Source organism: Meriones unguiculatus, chromosome 14, assembly GCF_030254825.1.
Source record: "Meriones unguiculatus strain TT.TT164.6M chromosome 14, Bangor_MerUng_6.1, whole genome shotgun sequence".
NCBI classification, from domain to species: domain Eukaryota; kingdom Metazoa; phylum Chordata; class Mammalia; order Rodentia; family Muridae; genus Meriones; species Meriones unguiculatus.
This window is the reverse complement of record NC_083361.1, coordinates 30,312,438-30,339,362: the sequence shown is the minus strand read 5'-3', so window position 1 is coordinate 30,339,362 and position 26,925 is coordinate 30,312,438. Positions and strand designations below refer to the sequence as shown.

General features: G+C 46.5%; 1 protein-coding gene across 6 annotated transcripts in view; it reads right to left on the bottom strand.

Annotated features, from left to right (window-relative positions):
• The window catches only part of Dennd2b (DENN domain containing 2B), a 165,283-nt gene that overhangs the window by 1,245 nt on the left and 137,113 nt on the right, over window positions 1-26,925 (bottom strand). For all 6 annotated transcript variants that reach the window (XM_060367065.1, XM_060367064.1, XM_060367062.1 and 3 more), the window contains 15 exons: window positions 21,141-21,292; window positions 18,443-18,658; window positions 17,464-17,560; window positions 16,624-16,668; window positions 15,470-15,654; window positions 14,399-14,508; window positions 14,040-14,109; window positions 10,713-10,790; window positions 10,063-10,203; window positions 7,228-7,376; window positions 4,003-4,180; window positions 3,723-3,764; window positions 2,222-2,333; window positions 1,486-1,725; window positions 44-130 (listed from right to left, as the gene is read on the bottom strand). In XM_060367065.1, coding sequence (XP_060223048.1) covers window positions 44-130; window positions 1,486-1,725; window positions 2,222-2,333; window positions 3,723-3,764; window positions 4,003-4,180; window positions 7,228-7,376; window positions 10,063-10,203; window positions 10,713-10,790; window positions 14,040-14,109; window positions 14,399-14,508; window positions 15,470-15,654; window positions 16,624-16,668; window positions 17,464-17,560; window positions 18,443-18,658; window positions 21,141-21,292 — 1,902 coding nt within the window. The remainder of the gene's footprint in view (window positions 1-43; window positions 131-1,485; window positions 1,726-2,221; window positions 2,334-3,722; window positions 3,765-4,002; window positions 4,181-7,227; window positions 7,377-10,062; window positions 10,204-10,712; window positions 10,791-14,039; window positions 14,110-14,398; window positions 14,509-15,469; window positions 15,655-16,623; window positions 16,669-17,463; window positions 17,561-18,442; window positions 18,659-21,140; window positions 21,293-26,925) is intronic.

Below are 26,925 nucleotides of genomic sequence, written 5' to 3'. Positions count from 1 at the left end.
GACAGCTCTCCCTGGCTATCTCCTTCAATAGCAAGTAACTTACCTAAGCCACGGAGAAACTTGTTCATCCCGCTCTGCTCAGTGTCAGGGAGCTCTTCTAGATACTGCTCTACTCGCTGCTCAAAGAGGCCTGAGAAAGATGAACAGCAGGTTTGAGGCAGAGAACGATGGAGGCACGAATGTATGATGGACCATGTAGTGCAGTGCAAAAGGAAACAATCATTTAGTTGGTGGGAGCATCAGGTCGATGACTATTAGTGACATATCTCACAGGTGTTCACTAACGAGAGCAAGAAGACTTCCATAGCCGGACACCCACTGCTGCCCATGCCTGAGATACACACTACAGGGAGAAGGCTGCTCTGTGCTTCAGAATGGCCCGTATGTGGAGACCGCTAACTTCTTTTAGATTGCTCCACCATGCTGTTCCAAAAAAGCTTTGTTAGGCTAAATGGTTAATAGTAGTGGGGAAAAGAAAAAGGTTGGATGCAAAGTTCTTGATGAGGTAAAGAGGACCCAATGGGAGCTGGCAGAATATTCAGAGGCAAGATAACCAACAGTCTTAGAGGGAACTCCAGCAACCCAAGGCAGCTGGTTAGTCCCTTGGGACTTCCCAACTGCTGGGTCCTCAGAGCCCTCCAGACTGCTCAGTCTGATTCTTTTTCAGGAATAAAAACAAGTGATGAAGGAATGGGAAACCAATACTAGCTGCTTTCAACTGGAGATGAGTTCTCACCTGGGTATCTCTCATGCTGTGTTTTGTTCATCTTTTTGCTGTTGCTTTGTTTGAAACAGGGAATTACTATGTAGATCTTGGCCTCCAACTCACAGAGATCCACCTGCCTCCACCTCCCGACTGGACTGCTGGGATTAAAAGTCTGTGCCAATGACTGTTTTCCTCCTTTTTTTTTTTTTTTAAAAAAATGCTGTCATGTAGCCCATACTAGTCCTAAATTCAATACATAGCTGAGGATGACCTTGAACTCCTCCTCCACCTCCCAAGCACTAGGATTCCAGGCATGGCTACCACACCCAGCTGGGCATGTCTTATCAAGGTTTACAGAAAAGTACAGAGCTCCAGGCCAATTGTAGTACTGCTGCACATCTGTAACCCCCAAACTTGGGGGCCTGAGACAGGAAGAATTCCTAGGGTTCAAGGCCAGGCAGGCTACATCCAGCCAGGTTAGATCCTTACTCAAAAACGAAACATAGCCAGGCTTAGTGGCCCACACCTTTAATCCCAGCAGAGTTCGACAGATCTCTGAGTTCTAGATCAGCCTGGTCTACAGAGTAAGTTCTAGGATGGTCAGGGATACACAGAGAAACCTTGTCTTGAAAAACCAAATACAAAACTCGAAAATAAATAAAAAGAATTCCTTTACAAGTTCCTATCAGGAAAAAAAAAGGGGGGGGGCAGTTAGAGCTTTGGTCCTTGATAGATCTGAAGAAGGCCCAAGCTCCCTATCCCAGTTCCTGTGGCCTTACCCTTTGCCCGACACTTTCTTAGCTCCCTGTCTTGGATGAAGCCAGCAAACATCTGAGATTCCATAAAAACCTCGAGAAAACGGCGGATGCTTTTGGAGGCCACAGACTTGCGGAAGGCCTCTCGCTGAAAAGCCCTTTCTCCCTTCTCACTGTGTGTCAGGAAGAGGGAGTAGTGCCCCACAGTCTCCACAAAGAACCGGATAAACACTTCTGACACCAGTCCATTGAGGGTATTGCATTCTAGAAGGGAAAAGAAAAATCAATGACATTCAGCTCAAGATCCTGTAAGGCCATCTCCAATCTCCCACTGCTTTACTCTCTTCCCAACAAACTTCTAGACAGCACACATACTGTCCTTGAAACCATCTGTTGCGCTCAAGCACTGTTACCTAGCCCATGAGCTCTTGGAAGTCGGATACTGCTCTAAGCATGGAAGTTGGCAAATAGTTCCTGGAAACGAGACCAATGCATCCCCCTCTTCTATATCCCTCACAAGTAAGGAAGTCCCTCCATCTCCTACAGTGGCTTGAAACAAGGCCTAAGAGGGAGGACTGTTGCTTCACTTCGCATCAGCCGGAAGTTTGTGGTGCCATGTCTTTGGTCAGAAAGCACAAGGCCTAACTAGAGGGGTCTAGTTCCTACACCTAAGCTTCATCAGTCAGAAAGAGGCCAGTGCATAGTACAGGGCTCTTGGCCTGTGAAGTCCAGACTCAGAGCAGAAGGATTCTGCCCTCACCATCATCAGAGTCACTGTCAGAATCCTGGGAGATCAGCTCGTTCTTCCTCTCCAGAGCCTGCTCCAGAGCGGCTTGTAACTTCCTAGGTAACAATGTGTCCTCATCATCCATCTGCAGAAGGAAAAGACAGCAGGGATAATCACAGCTGATACTGATGAGCATCATGTGCTAGGCCCTGGTCCAAAGCTCAGAGAGGTAACCTCGCTTCTAATAGCATTGTCACTATTATCATCCTCATTTTATGATGAGCGAACTGAAGCACAGAAAGTTTAGAAACGTGCCCAAGGTTACACAGATTAAAGAACAGCCAATTCACTGCACACTGTGGCCTTGACCAACCAGGAATTTCTACCCCAGGTGAGAAATACAGTGAGCTTGGAGCAGGGAGACTGGTCTAGTCTGCCTCCTAGTTGCTGTTCCCGACTCCGTATTCTAGTGCAGTGGCTGTATCCTGGTGCCTTAAACTTGGGAGTCCTTAGCTCTGTCAGTGGTATGCAGTAGACTGTCTGTTCTCAAAGAGTATACGCTAGATTGTGCTCCTTTATGGGAAGGAGCAAAAAAAAAAAAAAATTCCATGACTAATGAAGGCTTTTTGCAGCAGACAATGACTGTAAACCTTTATATTACAAAGCACATTTCGGTGGTGTTTATAATCCCCAGAATAGCTCTAGAGAAGTGTTATCTGATGAAAGCACTGACTCAGGAAAATTTGGAAGCCCATTTTCTGTTTTTAGATCATGTGCTCAAACATAGAGACCCGATCTCAAAAGAAAACAAACAAACAAACAAAAAACAAAAACCCATGTTACCCAGTCCAGAATGAGTCTTGAAACTTTCAGACACTATTATTTGCACACTGCTATCTAGAAAAACTGGGCATGGTGAAACACGCCTGTAATCCCAGCACCCAGTAGGAGACCTACCATCTATTCCAGACCAGCCAGAGCTGGATAGTGAGACCCTATATCCAAGAGAAAAAAACCAATGCCAGGCACAAGGTACATGCCTTTAACCCCAGCACTCGGGGAAATAGAGGCAAGTGGAGCTGTGTGAGTTCCAGTCAGCCTGGTCTGCAAAGCAAGCACAGGACAGCCGAGAAACTCTGTCTCAAGAAAAGGAAGAGGGGTGGGGGTGGGGTGCTAGAGAGATGGTTCAGAGGGTAGGAGCACTTGCAAAGGTCCTGAATTCGGTTCCCAGCAACCACATGGTGGCTAACAACCATCTATAATGAGATCTGGTGCCCTCTTCTGGCATTCAGGCACACATGCAGGCAGAATACTATATAAATAATAAATAAATCAATCTTAAAAAATAACAACAACAACAACAAAAACTAGTAAGGCAGATCCCACTGAAGATAAGGGTTCCCAAATCAGCTTTTTTCCACCCCATCTATTCTGTGGGCTTGAAATCCAGAGCTTAGAATGCAAGCTGGTTGGTGACTAAGTGTCCAGTGACTGCTCTGGGGCATATCCAAGTTCTGTAGCATGCTGCTCTTACCTGTCGGATGAATCGGTCAGATCCCAGATTCACCATCAGTGCCTGAGAAAAGAGTCAGAGGGGGTGGATCAGGGACTGAGTCTTGCAATGCCCTTTGATGGGTGTCCAGACCTCCCATGTTCCCAGGGACAGATGATTGTAAAGAATCAGCCAGAGATAAACCTCCCAGGAAAAAGGACAGAAGCTGTTTGAAGACCAGAAGCCTGAGGTAAGTCAAAAGACTCCAACAGCATTTTTCTCTTCCTCCCTCAGCCCCCAGCTGGCTACCCAGGTGGCCTACCTCTTCAACCGGTAACTCCTTCAGTTTGGGAAGAGAGCTGGAGAGCAGGCCAACCAGGAAAGGGGTGGGACAGCAGACAATGTCAATCATGGAGGCTGGGAGGACAGGAATGAAGGTGTGCTGCCAGGAGAAGGGGTAGAGCAAGGCCACCACCGCGTGAGAGCAGCTGGACAGGGTACTGATGGACAGACAGAGAGACAGGGCACCTGAGCCCAGGCCTGCACCTAAGCCCAGGGCCAACAGCCTCCGGGAAAGATAGTTAGAAATTATAGGGGCTCAGGACATCTTTTGATGTTCTGCACTTTTAGGGACTCTACCAAGAAACAGCCATGAAAATATGTAAGCAGTGCATTTGAACATATAAAGGATTCTGCTTGCATGTGTCTGTCTCTCACACATACATGCATGCACATTCACCCCAGATGTATAGACAGGCCTGAACTAGTGGGAATATAAGCCCAGGCTAGGAAGAACAAACAGTAAGTCAGTAGGAGCTTATCACAAAGCTACAGTGTGCAGGAGCTGGAAGGTCCTAGAGATGTCCCTCAATATGTTTTGCCTTTCAAACTGTGATCTGTGGGACTCCCAGTTTGGTCATAAGTGGCAGAAATGATACAACTAGTTTTGCCATCTTGTAGCCCAGTACTGCTCTGGTTTTCTATTTTGTTCTCCTTAGCTGGTAACAAAGATATTTCTGAAGGAGAGTGCAGAAATCAGAAGGTGTGTGGTGGCTTACACCATTCTTAGGAATGGAGAGTGCCACCCTTCCCTTTCAGTCTCACTGGGGTCATCCCTTTCTTGTCCTGGAGGGGGCTCCAGGCCTCCAGGCCTAAGAGCCCATAGCACTGGTTACAGGAGCCCAGTGATGAAAGGGAAACCAGGAAGACAATCACAGCAGTGCAAAGTTCACAGGCAAAACTGGGTGCACATACCCAGCTTGTGCTGAGGCCTGGTACAAGGTGCCAGCAAAAAAGGCAAACAGGGCATGAGCTGTTGTGGAACCACCACAGTTCTGGTCCACGTTCCACTGCAGAGCCACCCACCCTCTCTTCTTCAGGCAGGCAGACTCCCATAAAAAGGGCAGCTTTTTCCTAATATCCAAGACTGGTAAAACATGAATGCCAGCCAGGCATGGTAGGTGTACACCTTTGATCCTAGCACTCAGGAGGCAGAGGAATATAAATCTCTGAGTTCAAGGCCAGCCTGGTCTACAGAGGGAATTCCAGGACAGCCAAGGCTACACAGACAAACAGTGTCTAGAGAAAAACAAAACAAAAACAAAAACAAAAACAACCTCCCCCCAGACCCATCAAAAATTAAATGCCAATCAGGCCCAAACATATGCCCTTGGGGTATTCTCCTCTGGAATGTGCTTAGAGGCAGCTGTAACCACAGGAGACAATAGCTGTATTCAATAGTCCTACAAGAGCTGGACTGTGGTGCGGGTTGAAAAAGAAGTTCAGCCTGGAGTAGGAGGGTATGCATGTGGGTGTCTGTGTGTGACTTCTTCCAGAATAGAAAACTCAGGGTGCAGGTACTGTCAGGGGCCACTCCAATCTAGATAGGCCATGCCAGACAGAATACCATAGCTACCACTCATGGCTAATCTTAGCTGCCAAACTGGGTCCCTTTACAAAAGCAAGATAGGCCTTGAAATAGCTAGGGCAGTGTTTCTCAACCTTCCTGATGCTGTGACCCTTCATATTGTTCATGTTCTTCATGTTGTGGTTTCTCCCAACCATAAAATTATTTCATTGCTACTTCATAACTGTAATTTTGCTACTGTTATAAATCATAATGTAAATATTTAAAATATCTATGCTTTCCTAAAATCTTAGGTGACCCCTGCAAAAGGGTTTAAATTTCCAAAGGGGTTACAACCCACAGGTTGAAAGCTGCTGACCTAAACTGTGGCACACAGAGTTCCACAGCTGGGAAAGGAATATGAAAGTTTCATTTCTAAACTCTCAGCATCTCTGGGAAAGTGGGCAGTTCAGCTAGGGGTGGTGATACCCACCTAAACAACAACACCCAGGAATGAAGCAGAAGGACTGTAAGTTCAATGCCAGCCAGGGCTACACAGTGAGATCCTGTCTCCAAAGAGCAACCATCAAAGAAATGCAGTCATTCTAATTTTTCCTTCTCCTTTCTCTGAGCTGAGCACTGGCCTGAGTTCCTGCCCCATTGTTTGAAAGAGCAATTAGGAGAGTTCCTCCTCTCCACTACCTCTTCATGTATACAGAAGAAAATACACCAGGGATTTGGTATTCACTAGAGGACAAGCCAGCAAGAGCTTTTACTGCTCTCCTCTTAGCACCTGACACAAGGCACAGCACTCAGCATGCAGCTTAATGGCTAAGTGATAGAATAAATACCATGTTAGAGAAACCACTGCTTTGGCTGTTTGGTGGTGTCTTTGACAATAAATGACAAGGTATCACCAGCATTCAATTCTCTCTCTGCACCCACTCCTACATATTCTTAAAAAAACCACCTCAGCTGTTGCGAACTCACTTTTTCTCTTCCTAGATGTCTCAGGTCCAGTGATCACTTCTACCACTCCCTATGGTCACAACCTCTACCCCTAAAACTCAAAGTGCCTATCTGTTGGACCAAGTCTTATGGTCCATCCAGTTTTTTCTTAGCCTTCCTAAACTAACTGTCCCAGCTCCCCACACACCCAGTCTCTGGACTTCCTCTCTCTCTCTTGGTCTAAGTAGACTGTAACCTCTCTCTTACTCAGACTCTCAAAGCCCCATTTCCACAGCTCCCTGGAAGCAGCCTTGGATTATTTCTGTCCACTTCTCCAAGGTTCCTTCAGCCAACCCCTTCAGAATGGCTTAGCAGCCCTCACATAGCAGCCATTCCTGGAGTCCATCACCCCTGAAACTTAGCATCCTGCCCAGGCAGCTCGGCTAGAGCTGCTTGCACTTACTGTCTTCATACAATTGTTCCTGCATTTGTACATACATGGCTATTGTACAGGAAGTGTCCCTCTTCTTCCTCAGGCCAAGTCCTCAACTGGATTCTCAATCCTACTATAATGCTCTCTCCACAGGTCTGCTAACCCTTCTTTATATGATTTTTACCTCAACACATGCACATGGATAAGCAGGTACTCTAATACCACAATGTGTGGGATACACCAAGACTTGTAAAAACTTGCGGAATTCATTAATGGGTATGCCACCCTCTCCCTCTCCTTCCTTGCCCTCTGGGTCCTACCTGAGCTTATCTGCTACAAAAATGACTCTTCGCTCCAACAACAATGAGGCAAAGATTCGGATCAACTGGCGCACACTGAGGCAGGTGAAAAGGCATTCGAAGTCCACGTGTTCCAGCCGAGAGTCCATGGGCCGACGCAGCTCTAACACCTGTAGGGAAGTGAAGGCAGTGGCAGAAGTGGGCCCTCACACAGCACCTGCTGGCTGCTTTCCTTCCAGCTCTCTCCTTCCAGTGCTCTCCAGTCCTCTCATGATGCAGGAGACCCATTCTCCTCTTCCCTTGAATTCTAGCTCTGCTCCCAGCTAACACCCAGTAAACACCCAGCCTATGGGCAGGCGTGCTGAGGGACCATATGTAGCCTCTGAGGAAAGCAGGGAGGCTAACTGTTCCCATGGATAAGTAGAACCAGGGAGTCACACAGCCCCATCTGTATGAGTCTCCTGCCTTCTTTCCCATCTCCTTTAGCACACTGACCAGACCCCACAATTGACCACTGCTCTCTAGGCTATAGGAAGAATGCAGTCCTGTACTTAGGGACTCTGGCCTCAGCCATCTCTGGGGAGGCAATGTTGTTGTCCTTGTTGCCATGTCCCCTCCCTTTCCTGCTATAAAGAGTTTCTTTCCAAAGATTATCCTGCCATCCTGTCCCTTATCTCTATTACCCTAAGCCCTGTGCCAAGGATTAGGAAAGATCTGGCTATCTAAAAATCTTACAAAGATACTGGATTGTCTTTATGAATACAGGCCTAGCTGTACTCCCCTCTAAAGATTACTCCAAGGTATAAATGACATCTCTCAAAACCCTTTCCCTGGAGGTATTGGTGGTGGGAGGTTGCAAGTGACCCCAGCAGTGACAAGAGGAGGAGTGCTGACTCTTAGCATCTGTAGGGCATCAATGATTACAAAGGCATCCTGAGAACTGGGATAAGAGGTAAACTATCCCTTATGGCCTTGTGGTGTCATAGTTAATCCTTTTCCAAGGGGCTTGCCTCCAGGTGTTTCAACTGTTCTTGCTTCAGATCTGTTCTAGCCACCTAAAGGGCCTCATTTCTTATCTCTCTGACTTGGGTTCCTTCCAGTCCCCTAAACACTGTTGCTTTTGCAAGTGAAGGAATTCTTAGCTCAGTGTTCACCACTTGGGTTCTGGAAAACATCAACAGAGATGCAGAGGAGCTGCAAGAGTTGTATGCACTGGCTTTGCTGACAGGTGGTGAACCCCAGGAAGACCCAGTAGCCAACACAATGAAGGGGACACTCTACGTCATCAGCGGGCGTGGGCTGAAGGCATGCCCCAGCACAATTATGTCAAAGCCTTTTTATCTTGCCTGATATCTGTCCCCACCCTAATAGAAGACATAACAAAACTCTGTAGCCTTGCCTCCTGAGAGCCCTGCAAATGGCCCCAATAAATGCTGCTCTCCAGCTTCCAGCCCCAAGTCCCATGCTGTCCGTTCCTAGGAGCTGGGAATCAGACAACAGCCTAGTAGTACAGCCCAAGGCTGGCAAAAGGAAAGAAGGGCAGAGTAAAGATCTGCAAAGAGGGCTGGAGGGCATCGAGTAGGAGAGGCTGGCACCTGCTGACTTCCAGGGTAGAAAGAGTTTGAGGTGTCTTATGCATGAGTGACTTGGATTCCATAAGAAGAAGGAAATGCCTTTCAGGCAAAAACAGGAGGACTCAGGTAAATGGAAGTAGCCCTGGTGAGAGAAGCAGCCAGGCCTTTAGGAAGTGCTCAGAGCAGAACTGAAGAACTCCAGGGCAAGTCATTGACCTGTCAAGGCAGGGTCAACTGTCCTGCCCCAGACAACTCATCAAACTCAGTCTCTCTTATCCTAGGATATGTAGAGACTCTCAGGAAATGTCAACAGGTATGTGCCACTGCCTACACACCTCTGTGTTTCTTAGGTCAGTCCTCGCACTCTGCAGCAGCTGTTTTCATCTTCCTACCTCTGACTCTGAGATGCTCTCTTCTTTTCTAGTCTGAAGAAACTAGAGCCATCTCATGAGAATCCAAGTCTACAAGCCGCCATCTTCCCCTTCCTCTCCTAACAGAAGACAGCTCCCATGAAGACCACTATCTGCATGTTCTGGTGACAGCTGGTTGTCCTTCCTCCTGCATTATTAATGTTCCGGCCCTGGTTGTCCCGGAACTCACTCTGAAGACCAGGCTGGCCTGGAACTCAGAGATCCACCTGCCTCTGAGATTAAAGGCTTGCACCTCCCCGCCCAACTAAAACCCTACATTCTTAATCTGATCATGTAGGCACAAACCCTGAGATTGGGTCCTTGACTGCCCACCTGGGCTGTTCACCACCCTTCCTGTCATTTTGACCTTGTTTCTTGGTGGAAGGCCTTCTCTGGCCTCGTAACTCAAAGCTCAATATACTCAAAAACTCAAAACTCAATATACAACCCCCTGTTGTATATTCTAACAGGATCCTGTTCTTTCTTTTCACACATACTTAAGAAATTAACTATTTATAAATATAAGTATTCAACAACAGGTCTCCTTCTAGGTAAAAAAATCTCCTGGAGAACGGAGCTGTTTCGTTCTTTATCTTCATGACTACATCCAAGGTTTGGTATAATCTCCAGCTGTGAAAGCTCTTGATCAATATTTACTAAATGGATAGGGGGCACAGTTAATCCAGGGTACAGGTCAGCTAAAGTCCTTAGCAGGAGAAAACTGGGCAACACTTAAGAGCTCCAGGGTTCACATTTTTAGGTGAGCAAGGAAGGATCTGTGTTCTACACCTCCCAGAAGCTGCACTCTGGCTGACCAGGCTCTTCTCAGACCCAACCCAGGGCCAGAGATGAAAGTAGCAGCAATTCCCTACCTCATTGCCAGCACCAGGCAGGAATGTCTTCACTTTGATGGTCTTCCCTGGGGCTGGAAAGGGCGATTCCATGAGACTTCTCATAAAGGGGTAGACCAGTGCAGCTGAGATCCCACGCCGGCGCTCCACCTCATCTAGGACCTGTGCCCATCACCAGCAGCCCAAAGAGAGAGTGTTGGGAGCTGCCTTCCCTACCTCTTTGACAGAGAAGAGGGCAGCCTGACCTCTGACCCAGCTGGGCCAGAAGCCTAGAGACAGGAAAGCTGCCCTGTCACGATCTCTGTATCCTTCCTTGGCCCTCAGTGACCATTCAGTTCCCTGCTTTGGTCCCCAAGAAGGGAACAGAAGGGCAAAAGAAATAGCACCTGTGAAACAGCCTCCTGGGCACTCCTGGCTTCTCCGAGGACTTCAGCTCTGTCCAGGGCCCAGGCTGGGCTGCTACAGAGCAGTCGCTATCAACATATGTCAGCCAGCTAGGCAGTCAGCTAGGCTTGGGAATACAGGAATCTGAGAGTCGACTTGGACTTGCTCTGTACACCCTTTCTTGTGCTGTCTCTCACACAGGTGTTTTTCTCATCTAGGCTAGCTGCAGATACTCCCATGAGAGCTGTCACTGTGGCATGGGGAGGAAGGAAGACAGCATCTCTTACCTTGGAAAACAAGCCGAAGCAGCCTAGACGGCTGATGACACAATACACCTCTGGCAACCGAGGCCCTTTCCCACTTGGCTGGAAAGGCAGAAGAGAGAGGGAGAAACAGAGAAAATACATGAACACACATCCTTTCCCCTGGGAACTAAGAGCATTAAGTACAGTCCCTGACTTTAAACATCTAAACTTAACCAGAACCCCAAAGAAAGGCCACCATTCCCAGGGAAGAGACCCAATCTACCAATCTCCAGGTAGGCTCCATCCTTTATCCTAGGAAAGCATAGACAGTGACTGGAAGAGGTTACAGGATGATTTGTGGATTTATTAAGAAGGACTTGTAACATTTTTTTTAAAAAATTTAATCTCTTTTAATTTATTCATTTTATTCTATATGTGTTTTGCTGCGTGTTTGTATACCACACGTGTCCCTGGTGCCCACGAAGGCCAGAGGGTATTGGATTCCCCTAAAACTGGGGTCTCAGATGGTTGTGAACCATCTGTAGGTGCTGGGAATCAAACTGAGTCCTCTGCAAGAGCAACAAGTGCTCTTAACCACCAGCCTCCAAGAAGGGCTTGTGGACACTCTTAGGAACAAGACATGTGGCCTTATCTCCCCCCTCCCCACCATCACAAGGGAAATTCCGCGAAAATACCTCTTTTCTCCCCTTGATTCGTGCCCAAGAAAGGCAAAATGTAAACAAACAAGAGGAGAGAGCGACTCTTTATTAAATGTTTCCTAAAACAGAGTCCTAGCCTTGGTACTACACACACATAAAGAGTATGAGAGCAGTATTCTCACCCAGTTTTACAGATGAAAGATCTGAGTTCATAAAAATTAAGCCATTGCCTAGGCTTGCATACATAAAAAGGTGTAACCAGGAGTCTGTGCTGCCTTTCATCTTGCTGTCTTACCTCCAAAGCATGTTGTTTTCTGATAGGAAGGAGGGAAAGGAACACAGAGACAGCATAGAGGCATGCTATGAAGTAAAAGAGAACAAAAAAGGAAAGGGGGATGTAAAAGGTGCATAGTTGAAGAAAGAGACACATACTGTGCACACCCCAGGGCTGGAGCCCCATAAGTAGACCAGGGTGAGTCCGTCCTCCAGCAAGCAACTGGCAGGACCCCATGGCTGCCTGTGGGTTCAGAGGCCTGGAGTGCTTGGCAAATCTAGTGGGGAGGGAGAACAGCAGGTGCTGGCCCTCATGCAGGCCGCTAAGCAAATGCACATGGGGCTATTTCAGTCTCCAAACCTGCTGGCCACAGTCACAGATCTAAAGAGAAGGCAGAATCTGTTTTGTCCATATTAGGTTTGAAACTTACTCCTCTCTCTTTCCCTCCCCCACTCCCACCTCCCCTAAAGCCCCAAGTGATTAAATCAACTATGTGGGATTTGGGTTAGAATCATTGTGTCCAATCTGTAGGAATGTCGAGCCAGTGCCAACCCCTTTGGCAGAGACCCAGCCCAGGCCCTCTCTGAGTGCGCCAGGACAAACATGCTCTTCCCTGGGGGCAGCAGGCCCACTGCAAAAAAGCACAGCTCTGTTCTGTCCATGTGCTGTCAAAGGCAGCCTTTAGAACGTTCCTCCCTGGGCCCTGGGGACCCAGGCACATTCTGGACTCTGCCTGGCTTCCAGCCTGGCATCTGGACCCCTCCCCTGTCCCTTAGCACACTAGGCCTTCAATATCCAAATATCCTTTTCATCCTTCATCATCCTCTGGGGGTGAAGGTGGGGGATCCAAGAATGAAAGGTTGGTGATAAAGGACTTGGAGTCAGTTCTGGCTCGCACCTCATTGCTATGTGACCTGGAACAAGTCATTCCACTTTTGAGTTTCAATTTCTTAATCTACAGGTCAGAGATAATAATACCCCACAGGCTATAATGAAGATTTTAAAAGAAAAGACATAAATCCAGTGAAGCACCTCTCCTGGATCAGGACAGATCCTATGCAAAATTTTACTTCCATCACCCTTCCCTTCAATACTAAAAGTTGGCTTCCTCTACTAGACGAGCTACTGTACACTCAGGGTGAGAAATGTGCTGAGCTTGTTTATGTAGACTTTCATATATGGCCTGACCTACAAATGGTGTACAATGCATGCGTGTGGCTGGATGGACATATGGATGGATGCCCCAGAACTCTTCTTTTAGGACCCTTCCTTCCTTCCTTCCTTTCCTTCCTTTCCTTCCTTTCCTTCCTTTCCTTCCTTTCCTTCCTTTCCTTCCTTTCCTTCCTTTCCTTCCTTCCTTCCTTCCTTCCTTCCTTCCTTCCTTCCTTCCTTCCTTCCCTCCCTCCCTCCCTCCCTCCCTCCTTCCTTCCTTCCTTCCTTCCTTCCTTCCTTCCTTCTTTTCCTTCCTTTCTTCCTTCCTTCCTTCCTCCCGCCCTCCCTTCCTTTCTGTTTTGGTTTTTTTGAGACTTTTGGTTTTGTGTAGCCTTGGCTATCCTAGACTTGCTTTGTAGACCAGCCTGGCCTCGAACTCACAAAGATCCACCTGCCTCTGCCTCCCTGAGTGCTGGGATTACAGGCACCACACTTGGCTCTTTTAGGACTTTCTTTACAAGACTCCTGTCTAGGATCTCTCTCATCTATCTCTAGATTGGTAGCTTAAAGGCCTTCTCCTACTAACATCTGGAAACCAAAGAACACTGTCAACAACCCAATGACTGACCTTTGAGGAGGATGAAATGGAAGACAGGCCCTGGGCTCTGTTCTCCCTCTGGTTCTTTGCTCTACAGCGACCCCTTTCCCAGAAATGACAGAAATAGAGATTGTTTTTTGGGAAAAAAAAAGTTTCTATTTTCAAAACCCAATGTCTTTCCCTAAGTACAAAATATTTTTTCCAAGAACCCCAGAGGAGGTGTGCACTTCTGTATCTGCTCATACTGCAGCCCTACCAGACCATGGATGGGTTCTTCCCAACATCAGGTTGGTCAGATGTGGAATGAATAAAGTTGTGCTCTACTTACTTAAAAGAGTAAATAAATATAAACTGTGCAGTGACACGATCATAACTAGAAGTCAGCAATCTAAGTTGGCAATCCAAGGAAAAGAATACAAAGAAAAGTCCAGAGAGCTAAAATGATGTAACAACCAAGCAGAGGGTGACCATCCTGTCTGTTATTGCATATAATCGTAGATCCCAGGGCCCAATCAAATAGGCTACCCTGAACCCAGGAGTCCCTCAACTGAGCAAGTACATGTAGTAGGAGCAGGTTCAGCAGATCACAGGCTTTCACATCGGCTAATGCTGTGTACATTGAGAGATACAAATTCCCTGGCCCTCCCCTGCCCACCAACCTCTGAGAACTGAATGGTCGTACTCACCAGTAAGCGCCTACAATAGCCAAAGCGCCTGCTACCATCTTCCCCAGTCAGCATGAAAGAAAAGGTCTCACTGAAACAGGAGAGAGGGAGAGGTTTGGTATCAAAGAAGTTACGAAGAGAGCTCAGGACACAGTTTCCCAAATAGGGACTGTCATCTCAGGTGTGGGATAAAGATTCAGGTTACTATAAGAAAGTAAGCTAAAAAAATAAATAAACAAACAAATAAATAAATAATAAAAAAGAAAGAAAGAACAAAGTAGGCTAAGACTAGGGCAAGCCCCGTTCAGTTGTACACTGCAATGGGGAAGAATGAGTGTATGTCCTTTCCCTCACTACAGCTAGACCAGGCCAGGCCTCACCTGCTGTATTCTGACACAGGAAGCCAGTCCTTGGCATCTGGAAAGCAAAACTGGGGAATAGCTTTGAGCCTTTCTTCTGCCTCCCGCATCTGCTTGGTGGGTCGGTCCAGCTGCAGGGAAGAGGAATATGAGGAGAAGTAACTGAAACAAGGACCCTGGGAGTAGTAGGGGAACTAGAGCTGAGAAGTATCTCTTCTTGTGTACTGGCAGTACGGATGCAAACAAAATGGACAAGATCCACCCCCAACCCTGCACATTCTGGTCAGGAGAGTGAGGTAACCAACATTTCCGAGACAAGCAAAGTGAAGTGAAAGAGAAGTATGCAAGAGGGAAGCTGTACCAGGCTTCTGAAAAGACCTCAGCAAAGGATCACATCACTTCTGCTGCCTGAAAGTAAAGGAGCCAGTATCCAGGGAGACAGCAGAACAGAACACTGCAGGCAAGAAGAGCGGAGATGTCTGTGGCCTTCAGAGACTGCTGCTGAGCAGAGGGGCACTAAGACAAAAAGCAGTGGGTGAGGCCAGGGACTACCTGCTAATGAGTAGGGGGAGTTGTTTAGGAGGTGGTAAAGTGTTCTAAAACTGAGTGGAGGATGATGCAACTCTGAGAACACACTAAAGGGCACTGAATTGTAAATATGAATGGGTTAATTATCTCTTCATATAGTGGCTGATAACACTCAGGGAGGCAGAGGCACATGGATCTCTGTGAGTTTGAGGCCAGCCTGGTCAACAAAGTGAGTCTAGGACAGCCAAGGCTACCAGAGAAACCCTATCTTGAAAAACCAAACAAACCAAACCAAAACAATAATAATAAAGTAGTTGCTGAGAGATCGAGCTAGAGAGCTAGAAGGAGCATCTGGGGTGTTTTTTTGGAGCCTTGCTACCCTGGGGAAGGGTGCTCTAAGCAAGCAGTGCCCCAAGCACCAGAAGCTCCATCTTCTCTCTTGTGAAGAGGCTCAAAGGTACAGTCACTGGGGGGAGCTAAAAAGGAAGGGATATTTCCTCTTCTTAGATGGGTCAGCAAGCAGAAGAGGGCAGGGAAGGGAGACAGGCAGGTAGGCATGCTCACCTTGGGAAACTGGTAGGAGACTTCAGGGAGGTAGGTGTTCCGAGATGGCTTCTTCTTGAGGGACACAACCACAAAGTACTCAAAGAGCTCCCGTTCCTGCCATTCAAGTAGCTCCAGCTCCAGTGTCCGATAGCTGGGTGCACGTTTCAGCATTGACTGGATGTGCACCAAGCGCTGTGTGTGGGCTAGGAGCAGGTCTCACATTAGGAGACAAGCAGATTGGCCACTCAAAGACCTCCCATCAGCTCCTTCCACCTGACTCAGGGCTCCATCTCTGGATGACTTCTATGCAGCAGGTCTAGGAGATGCTGGTACCTGAACCTACATAATAACTGTACTAATGCAAGGAGCTAGTGTGCTGATCTTGGTATCGCTGAAAACTGAGCTGGGGCTAAAGGACTGCCTAGGCTAGGCTTGCCTTGGGATGTACCACTAGCAGATAACTGTAGTTCCTGTCAGCACAGAAGGTATGAACCAGGAAGTCAAATATCCACAATGGCTTTATCACCGAACCCCTAATTGGAGTCCTGGTAGTTAGACCTTTTATCTCTGTCTCAAAGTCAAAGTTAGCTTGCCTGGGTACCAGTGGAAGGAGGAGGGAACAAGTTCCTACATATTTTACTCATCCAAGGACGATCTAAGCAGGGTTTCCAGTAGCAAAAACACAGAGATTTGCTAAATTATCTGAAACACTGAAGATCCTAGAATCTATTTGGGAAGGTCTACCTCCCCAAATAGATTCCAGGATCTTCAGTGTTTCAAAAAGGTGGGCTCTAGGTTGCCAGAGAACAATTTCTTCAGTTGCACAATTCTTGCAACCAAAAGAGTTGATTATAATCTGAACCCACCCCTCGCCCTCCAGATTTATAATATTTATGAAGCAAATCTAGCAGCCAATATCCATGAACAATGGCTTGGGAGGATGGACAAAGTCAACAGGTTTAAATTTGGCATTGGGCGACCAGCATTTGGATTTAACACTGAAAAGATGGCCTGGAAGAAGGAGTTTCTCTACAGCCTCCTGCTTTGTTGGTCTGCTAGCTGGCTTTCTCACCAACTTTCCCCCATCCTCCAAGGCCAGTCTGGGACCCTGGGCCCATGCATGCAGAAGGAAGGGCTGATTCCCTGGGGCTTGGGAGGGGTGTCAGCCTTACCTTTGAACCTGTCATCAGAGTCACTCTCACTTTCACTGTTCTCATCTGGAAAAGTAACAACAGGTATAAGCACTGGCTGAGGCCCTGGCCTACAGCAAACGTTTCTACCTCCCAAATTATAAAAAAAGTTTTCTTTTAAACATTCATTTAGTGTGTGTGTGTGTGTGTGTGTAAAAGAGAGCATGTGTATGGGTTTACACATGTAGCCATGTTTGTGTTGAGATCAGATGGCAGCTTGCAGGAGTTAATTCTCTCCTTCTACCACATCGGTTTTATGAATCAAATTTAGGTCATCAGGCTTAGTGTATTTATTTTGCTGAATTATCTTTGCTGACCTTTTTGCCTTCCCAACTTTTCTCATGAGGAATAGACCTTAACCTAGTCTGGGCTACTCTGAACCAATGATAAGGCATCTGAGGGCAGGAGATGAGTGGCTTGGAACCAGGATACCTCAAAGATCAGGCCTCAAATACTAATCTATATGCAAACACCTGCTCAGGGCTGCTGTGGGTGAAGCTGAGGGCCTGACCCACCCTACCTAGATGCCTGTAATATAAAGGCCCTGCCTCAGACAGTCCCAAGATTTGAAATGGAAAACAGACCACAATGCTCAGTAAGTCTGGCCTTTCCTTTTGGCCGAAGCAGATTCCCACATATCCTAACTCAGGGCCTCATAGCCCAAAATGTGAAGGAAAACATTCTAGAGCTAATTTCATCTTGGGCCCTTCTACTTATGTGGCCATTGTGAGGTAAATTAAAGTCAGTCTACATCTCTCTCCATTCCTGATGTTCATGGACACCCCCCCCCAAAGGTGACCCAGTTTAGACATCAACACCTACCTCTCAATGACGCTGTCTCAAGGCTGGACATAGACAGCTTTTTTAACCTCTTCTTTCCTCTCTTGGCATTATAAATAGAGTTAATTCTTTGGACAAGCTAGTTAGAAGAGAGAAAAAAAAAAGCAGAGAAGATGAGGTAATTCTAACACCAGTTGCCCCTTCTTCGATGAAGATAAATTATGAGCCCATTCTTTCCCTTACAGGTGTGCAAGAACATTCTGCACTGGTGCAGCTGGGTCAAGAACTGGTCTTCCTACTGAAATGCCCCAGTGGAGGCTTACCAGCCATACTTGGTAAGTCTCCATCTACCCTGTGCCCTAGGAGTGGGCTCTTGCCCCAAGACAAGGACACTAAACTTAGCTCCCCAAAGGAAGGAACTATGATCAAACTAGACAGGATGGGAGCTCCTGGGTCCCAAGAGTCATCAAACCAACTGAGACAAAGAACTTCTCAGATATAAAAACAGGAACAAGGGACCTAGCCTTTCCTCTCTGGGCCATAACCTGGGGCCTGACAGGAAGAAGCTAAATTCTCAATATACCCAAGCATTGTTTGCAAGCTAAAAATACCATTTAGCTAAATCCTGCTGCTCTGGGCTGAGGAGCAGTTGAAGGGACACATGTGCAAATCATTGCTGAAAGCTCTTTGATTTCAAGACATAGGAAGAGCTGGTCTGAATCTTTAGGTCCCTGAAAGGCCAAAGATGTTTATGTGCACAAGAATCCAGATCCAAATTCATCCATTACACTGGGTAACAGAGTCTCAGCTAGTCTTTTCCCTCTCCCTAACATCTCAGTACTGAGCAGGAGTTTTATTGGTAAGGAAAGGACCAGGGAAAAAGGAGGCCCTTAGTCTATTCAAGGGGAAGTGAGGAAACAGCCCAGATTAGAGGAAGGAAGGAAGGAAGGAAGGCCAGAGCAGAGCTGGTTGTTTGCCCACCCACCTGCCTAGCTCCCTGGGCTCAATGTGGGACGGATACCTTGGGAATGCGACGGGCCCTTCGGCTGGAAAGCAGCTCACTGGTGGTGCTGAGGCTGTCTTCATTGAGACTGGAGGGTGAAGATGGCAGGCTCAGCTGAGCCAGCAGCATCATGTCATCATGGCTATGCCTCTTGGGTAATCGTGGCAAACGATGGCTCTTCCTTTCTGACCAGTTCCCACTGCGCAGGGACTGACTGCTAGGTTTCAGGGACAGCTGGCAGGGGAGACAGGATATGAGAGAGGGGCTGACCATAAATGTCAGTATCTATCTGCTGATATCTGGGAATAGAAGCTAAAAGACTGGCATCCTCAGCTCTTATCAGTTCTTGGCTGGAAATTCAATATACTAGGGATTCTTTTAAGACCTTAGTTGTTCACTGTCCAGGTAAGGGCTAAATTAAATATTTGCCTCCTCAAAAAAAGACTTATTACTTCTTCCAGAAAAAGAAAAAATAAAACAAAGGCTTTTAAGATCATCTAGTAAGTAGAAAGAAGAGACAAAGTGGGAAATCTTCAGGCATTTTCTGAGCTTTGAGACAAGACTAGTGACTGTGGATGAGAGAACCAGTCTTCCCACCTCCTCAGTCCTAAAGGCGTTGAAGAGGCCACAACCTGGTATCCTGCTCTGCTACGTGATCCTGGCAGCCTAGCTATGCTTACTTCCTCCAGAGAAGAGGACTATTAGGCTGTGGCCACCGAAGTGGAGTAAGGCACACCTCATATTCAAGTGGCTCCCACTGACCATGTCATCCTGGGCCACCCTGTTCTCTGGTCCTGTACATTCCCAATCAACAGCTAACATTCTTCAGTACAGAACACCTAACTGGCTAATTGACAGTGAAACTGCTGGGGAAGGAGGCACCTCATGAGGACTTGCAAGTTTTGTCTCAATCTGCCTCTCCTCACTTTTCAGCAAATCCTCTTTCCCTCCTACTGCCAATACGCCAGTCTAGCAATACAAATCCAACAGAAGCCTATGTGAACAGAGTATACAAGAAAAATAGATGCTTTATCGAAACCACCCATGATTTCAAAGTTAAAATAAAAACAACATTTATGTATTTTTCTGTCGAACATTATACAGTATCCAGGTCACATTTGTCCACTTAAAGAGTACTCGGGGAGGCCAGAGACAGCTTGTTTCCTTACCCTCCTGGCTTTTCCTGTATCCTGGCACTCTGGACCAGACCATAATGAGCTTGTCTAAAATTTCTTTGGACCTTTCAGCTTTTTTCTCTTTCCCCTCCTTCACTCCATTCCTAAACACTTCTTTATTGTAGTTGCTGTCTTTTCAAAGAGTTATTTATTTTATGTGCATGAATTTTTGCTTGCATGTATATATGTGCATCACATATATACATGGTTAGAAGTTAGAAGAGGGCATCAAATCCCCTTGAACTGGAGTTACAAATGGTTGTATGCTGCTATGTGGCTATTGAAAACCGAACTGGGTCTTCTGAAAGAACAGCAAGTGCTTAACTGCCCTCCAGCCTGTTTTTCTTTTGATTTGAAAGTGTGTGTGTGTGTGTGTGTGTGTGTGTGTGTGTGTGCGCGCGCGCGCGCAAGCATATACACACGCACACATGTTTGAATGTGGGTATACACATGCAGGGCTGAGTATAGCTTTAGGTGTTGATCTTCACCTTCCACTGTGTTTGAACTTCTGCACATATCTGGCTAGGTGAGCCACTAGCTGCTTTAGATTCTCCACTTTCTATCTTGCTAAAGGAACACTGGAATTATGGACCAATGCTACTGCATTTGGCTTTACACGTGTTCTGGGGCATCTGTGCTTGGGTTTTCACCTTGTACAGTAAGCATTCTACCCCCTGTGCCATCTCCCCAGTCCCAAACACTCCTTATTCCCTCTTGCCAGTCTGCTCTGCTTTGTGATTCTGAAAGACTGGCCACACCTACTTCTTCCAGGGAGAGTACAGGGTTCTAGTGTCTGGTCACCAGGGCTCAGACAAGATGGGCCTCATACTCAAGTATGTCAAGTATGCCCTCTTTACAATGTCCTGGGCTGTCCTTCTCTTCAGCCCCATATATATACCCACCCCTTTCCCTATAAACACTGATACTTTTCAGTATAGAGCCTGAACTGGCAGTGGATCCCACATATTGCCTGGAAGGCAAGCATCCCTGAGGATATCCTATCTGCATGCCCACAAGGGTTTTAACATGGTAGAAGTCCCTAGGTACACAACTCTTTCCTGAGGCAACCCTCTGCTAAGTGCTAGAGACAGAGACTAAGAAAAGCTTGAACCCACCTAGATAGAACAGGCCCTCACACTGAGAGACTCCTGATACTGGCTGGCTCTCCAAGTCCAGCCATGGACCCTTAAATGCCAGGACTAAGATAATTTGTGGCAGAACTGCAGAATGTCAAGGCTCTAAGGAAAGCCCTGTCTTCCTGTTTGCCACTGAAGGAAGGAATACTGATAGGAGTCTGTGTGAGCTCCTGGATTTCATTGCTAGAACTCAGACAGTGAGAAAAAAGAAGGCAAGACAGGATGCCCTGAGGGCGTATCTCAATTGTCCACAGCCTTTTCAACAGGGCAGAAGGCCCTGAGTGTGCAGTTCTCTCCTGGGGCAACCTCCTCTGCTAACTGCTAGACAGGATGAGAACATACATAGAAACTGACCCTATTCCTTGAGGACAGGCTTTCACACTGCCTAGCCTAGAATCGCATTACCTGCATGGGTGGGTTGTTGTACTTCCTGTCTTGGGGACTCCACATCCTGTGCAAAGAGTCCAAGGAGTTCTCAGACAGCTGCTGGGATTTTCGTCCAGCTCTTCGGTTCTTTAAGTCTACATCCTCATAGGGATTCTCCTTGGGAAGCTCTCCTGCAGAGGAGGCAAAGTTAAAAGAAGGGAAGGAGAGAGTGAGAGATGCAAACTTAATTCCTGTGAACCACACAGAATAACTTCTGCCTGGCCCTTCAGCTCATGAGTCATGTAGCTGCTCATCTGTAGTGGGAAGCTACAGATCCTGGCTCAAGTGCAGAAGCTAAGCCCCGTGCCCCAACCTCCGCCCCACCCCACTTCAGTTCTCAGCTCAGCCTTGTCTGGCCACTGGTTTATAAATTTAGGAATTGCACAAGACTGTCAGAGGACAAAGCTGACACTACCAGTCTGTCCCTGGCTCTAGCAATTCTGTTAGTAAAGCCCCCCAAAATCAGCACTTCTAGAAAGGCTTTCAGAGATCCCATAGCTGTCCATTCACTCAACTATCTGTGGGTCTCTGTAGATCCAGTTTCAGGGGTGAGCATGAAACAACTCAAAGAACTCAGGATAAGAACTTTGCTAGATCCTCCTCTAATCTATGCCTCTGTTCTCCAAGTCTTTCAGGAAGAGATCTTGTCTTAGGCAACCAGAGGGCCAAAGAGCCACAGTGAGTGTTCAGTGAAACTTTGTTCCATCTCTCTCTCTCAGCATAATGTTGGCTTCCTTTTTCTACTGGCAATCTCATCAAAAAGAGAATCTGCAGCATTCCCCATTTGGCAGAGACTTTTCTGCAGTGACATGAGGGAGTGTGAAAGTCTTGGAAGGAGTTTGGGCCAATAGAAAGGACAGTTTGTATCTCAGGACCAGTTTCTAAAATATCTGGTAATATACTGACACTACCAGAAAATCTCAGCAAAGCCCCAAACATAGTCCCTGCCCTTAAAGATTATAAGATTTTTGAGATACACCCTTTCCTAAATTACATCTTCCTGCACTTTCTTCTCTCCCATATAAAATGAAGCTTTTCTAACATACTAAGGAGTCATGTTGCCTCACCAGTCTAGGCTTAATCCCAGCAGTAAAATCATGGTGGTAACAAGATCTAAAGAGAATCCTTACAATTACAACCCTCATTCCCCCTTCCCTTGTCTTTCTGTATTCCTGCTCTAGTCCCAATGCCACTGTTTGGGATCTCTGTGGCAGTTAGCATACCTAGGGAAGGATTTGCTTCTGCAGTTTGAACAGGACTGAGCTTGGGCAAATGCTGAGCCCCATGCCTATGCCACAGATGCCTGCATATGTCTTACCCCCAGCTCCTACAGAACTAGAAACAAACTGTTGGGACTGCAACTCCCCTACAACACAGTGCAGGAGAAAACCCAAATCCAGCAGGCTTAGATTCCTCAAGAACCTGAGATTCTCCTAAACTGTAGCATCTATTTATTAAATGAGAAACCACAATGAATTTAGGAAATGCTTTTACAGAGGTGGGGGAGTGAGGATACACAGACTGCAGAAGGAGCAATTCAAATCTCTGTAAACTTATGAGTCAAGAATGGGTCAAGAAAAGAGTTTGGGCTGGGTTAAGTGATTCCCAACACCACATGGTCCCTAGTGATGAAGCAGATCTTTTCCTGTAACAGCTATGCCATTAAAATGACTCTTCTCCATTCCAGGGCCCTGACTAAGTAAAGTTGGCCCAGAAGCCCTGCCTGGAGAAGCCAAACCTCAAACCCAGCATCCCCTGCATGATTTTCTACTTCTTGGTCCCTATCTAACAAATATCTTACAAGGCTGAGAGGCGAACAGGATGAAGAATGCCAAGGTACAATTCTTCCTGATCTGTAAAATAGGACCAGCATACTATTGTCCAGATTGGGGCATAAGAAATATTTGTTTATATTTATTTCATACTCATTCAAATTGTCTTACACTAAGTGACTTGCCAGAATCCTCATTATCTCCAACCTATAGGAAGATCCATCCCAATCCCTTCTCATCAAAGGTTCTCTGAACAGTTGACATTTTGGGTTGATCAACTGACCTGGCCATTTTATAGGATGTTTATTGCACTTGCAGCCTTTTAATACTGGATTGACATTAGCCTCCTCCAGTTATAATAAAAAATGCTTATATATCATCAAATGCCCCCTAGGAAGAGGAGGGGAGTGAGGAAACAAGGGAGGAAGGGAGGATGGGCTCAGCAAGAGAGATGGATGGAACTGCCTCCCTTACCCCAACAATTGATGCTTCAGGTATTTTTAAACTTCCTAATAGTGACTGAGGTCCATGCTGTGAGTCTTAAGTCTAATTATTTTTTTTCCTTAATACTTCTATTTTCTTTCTCTTTCCTTCTTTCCCCAGAAGACAACGAATATAGACTCTAAAGCTCCAAGAAGGCGTTAAGATGAGGCCCAGAGAAATAGCAGATGCAGTGTGCTGAGTGTTGGTGACAACCCAGGGAAGGACAGTGGGAAAGCACCAACTTCTCCTATATGCTAAAACTGCCCCCGTGGGAAGGCCTCAGGTGCCTGTTTTTCCTGCCCAGCCCCAGTGCCATCTTCTGTCTTCTTTAATCTAAGTAATCCACTAATAGCCTTGTTCTGCTTCCTAGTCTTGGCTGGTCCCTTATCAGTCCAAGTCCACTTGCCATCCACTCCTGGTGACTCTTAGAATTGTTTCACTGACAAATTCCAAATCATCTCTGCAGGCAGAAAAGATGCCTAGAGGTAGGGATGGGCAGAGAGCAAAGGGATGGTGAGTTCTAGAGCTAATAAACAGAATTTGCCGAGAGCAAGTAAACACCAAAGCAGAGACTGCAACAAAGCACTCAAAACACTCTACAGTGAAAGCTGGAGAGGTCAGAGCTGAATGGAGAAATAAGGTGACAATTTGCCAGGAACTTTTGTGAGACAGGGATTTGGACAGACTACATGCCTTTCACTTGCAACCCTGCCCACATGGCTTTCTTAGGACAGTCCAGAGAGCAGTTAGAGGGTGACAGAGTGGTAAGCCAAGACTGTCTCTGAGCAGCCCCATTTTATCAAGCTCTGGCTGGGGAAACCAGAAGTCTTAACCTTTCCCAGCTTTTCTGCCAAGATAAGGACCAAAGGCACCCCCCAATCACTTCTGCTTTGTATTCTTTTGAAAGAGGCTTGCCAGAGCCCAATCTCAGCACACTGATCCTTCTAGAAGAAGATTCCAGGTCCATCAGGTCCTAGTCTGACTCCTCCCTACAGCTCTTTGGGATGTCACACAGGAAAACTTCTTTCTTCATTCCTCACTCCTTCATAAACTAGAATAAAGTTTAGAAAGGAGTACACCTATCCAAGATATCCATAACACTCCAAGTTTTCTAGGCTGTACACACAGCTAAGGCCTTACGTCTGTAGCTGTCCTTCCTAGCCATTCTCTGGTTCCAACTGACTGTTTCTTCTGAGTCTCTGCTTTTCTCACTCCCTCACACAGGAGGGAAAAGAGACAGGCTGGGGGCCCAGTTCCCTTGGGACTGTTACCTTCATTCCCAACAGCCCTGGGTACCTTTCCCTATGCCATACCTCTTGGCTGCTTTGCTTCCTACTGCACTATCATCCTGGTAGGTTTCCTCTATTCCTTACTGTTGCCCAGCCTCAGGATGGGTGAATGAGAGATGGCAGAGTAGAAGCTGAAAAGGCTTTACTGGCAAGACTTACTGGCTCTGTTCTGACTTGTATCCCACTGCAGTCCTAATATCCTGGAAGTTCTCACTGGGTCTGTTAACTGATAGGAGTAGGAATCTTAGCAGGAAGGCAACCCAGGTTCCTTGGTCAGGCAGAGGCCACTCTACATAACTCCTAGCAAGCTGCTTCCTAAGGTACATTTTCCAAAGTCAGGGTTAGAATTCCGCTGGCTGTATAGAATAGCAGCATATGTCAAGTCGGACAGACAAAAATTAACAGCGGAAAGCAACAAGGCAACAATTTTCTTTTTGAACCCCAGTATTGCAAATTAACAGGCTTTGACATCTTAGCCTTTCTGGAGTATCCCACCCAGTACCCTTCAGGCATCATGCCTGATATGGGCAGGAGGCCAGTAAATTCTCCCAAGTGTCTTGCTCATGTTTGCTCATAACAGAGATGACCTATTAGCCTCTGGGCCAATGGGCTAGAATCTCTATCAGTCCAGGAACACCAGCCCAAAGGAATGTACCCAAGATGGAGATTTAGCGTGGGTGCTCTCTGCTTCCCTCAAAGATCCACCATCAAAGGCCCAGAATACAGCTTCCTTTATCCCAGTTGACCTGAAGCACTCCAAAGCTGGATAATCCAGTTGGAACCAGAAACAACCTTTATTCCCAGAGCAAAGTCTGGGTAAGACCAAGGTTCCTAAAAGTCAAGAGCCACTGACTAATCCTAGGCAAAAAATAGAAGTGACTTTCAAAGTTCAGCAACAAAAGAGCTCTGGAAGCCTCTAAAAAGGTTTCACATTCTTGAACCTCTTTGAAGAAAGTAGAGAGAAAACCAACCAGAATTTAACAGAACTATTCTCCTTTGTATTTTTTTTTCCTCTAGCCTCTCTGGTTAAGCCACAAGATTCAGACTGAGCTGCTGTAGAAGATATAAAACAATAAATACACCTAAGGCAGTGTTCTAACAGACTCTTAAAGCAACCACCGCCCCAATCTGCAAAATATAAACATCCAAATCAGTGTCTGTCTTACCCTCTTTCCTATGCCCTTCCCCTTCCTTCTTCCCAGGGCTCCAAACATTCAAATGTTAGGTGAGTGATTAAGGAAGATGCCCAACCCCAACTTTACCATGTATAACACTTCCCCTTAGCTTCACCTCATTCATCCAAAAGCAACCAAGCAGCCCCCATGTTTGTCTTTTCACGTAATATCTCAAGGGAGAAAAGTCTCCTTAACACATGAGAGACAGACATCCTCCTCTCCTAAAAAGGTCCAGAAAATAGCCTCTAAAACTTTTCTCCCAAAAAGGATCTTGAATCCTGAACTAGTGTGTGTTTGTGTGTGGTGTGTTTGTGTGTGGGGGGGGGGGGGAGTGTTGCCACGTATCTCCTCTTAGTTCAGTTGTTGGGCAGCACAGAAAGGCTTCTCAAGGCTTGTAAAAGAACAGTAAGGATCACAGTTCTTCCTGCCAGTTGTATTAGAGTGATAACAGAAAAACAGCTTTCTGCCATCATACAGCAGTCATAATGGATACTCCCAAGAGCCCTGAGCAGCAATGATAACATTACAATTTCTGCCAACTGGAAAGTCCCTGTGATAGGAGACATAGGGAGGTGGGACAAATAGAAAGATGAAACAACAGAGCTGTCTCTTTACTCATTAGTTTTTCTTCCATTCTAGGATACGGTATCCGTGTGAAAAGGTAAGGAAACACAGAGCAGGCTGGATGTTCTCTGATAAACGAGCTGGAGATGAAAGTTGTATAGCACTGTCATTTCACGAGTACTGGAGAAGAGGCTTCTCTCCCCAGGCTTTCCTTTTGTCAGAGGGCTCTTGTTCCTGCAGTGTTACTGCTACAATGCACCATTTCACGATACATGCTATATATACCATACTTAGGCAAACAGTATGTCTGTGGATCTGAATATAGCTACTATATGCCAAAAAGCACTAGCCCAGTAACTGGTAAAGAGGAAACTATGGGGGGGGGGGGTAGTGAGATAGCTCAGTGGTTAAGAGCTCCAGCTGCTCTTAGCAAAGAATAAGAGTTCAGTTCCCAGCAGGGAATTTGACGCCTTCTTCTGAC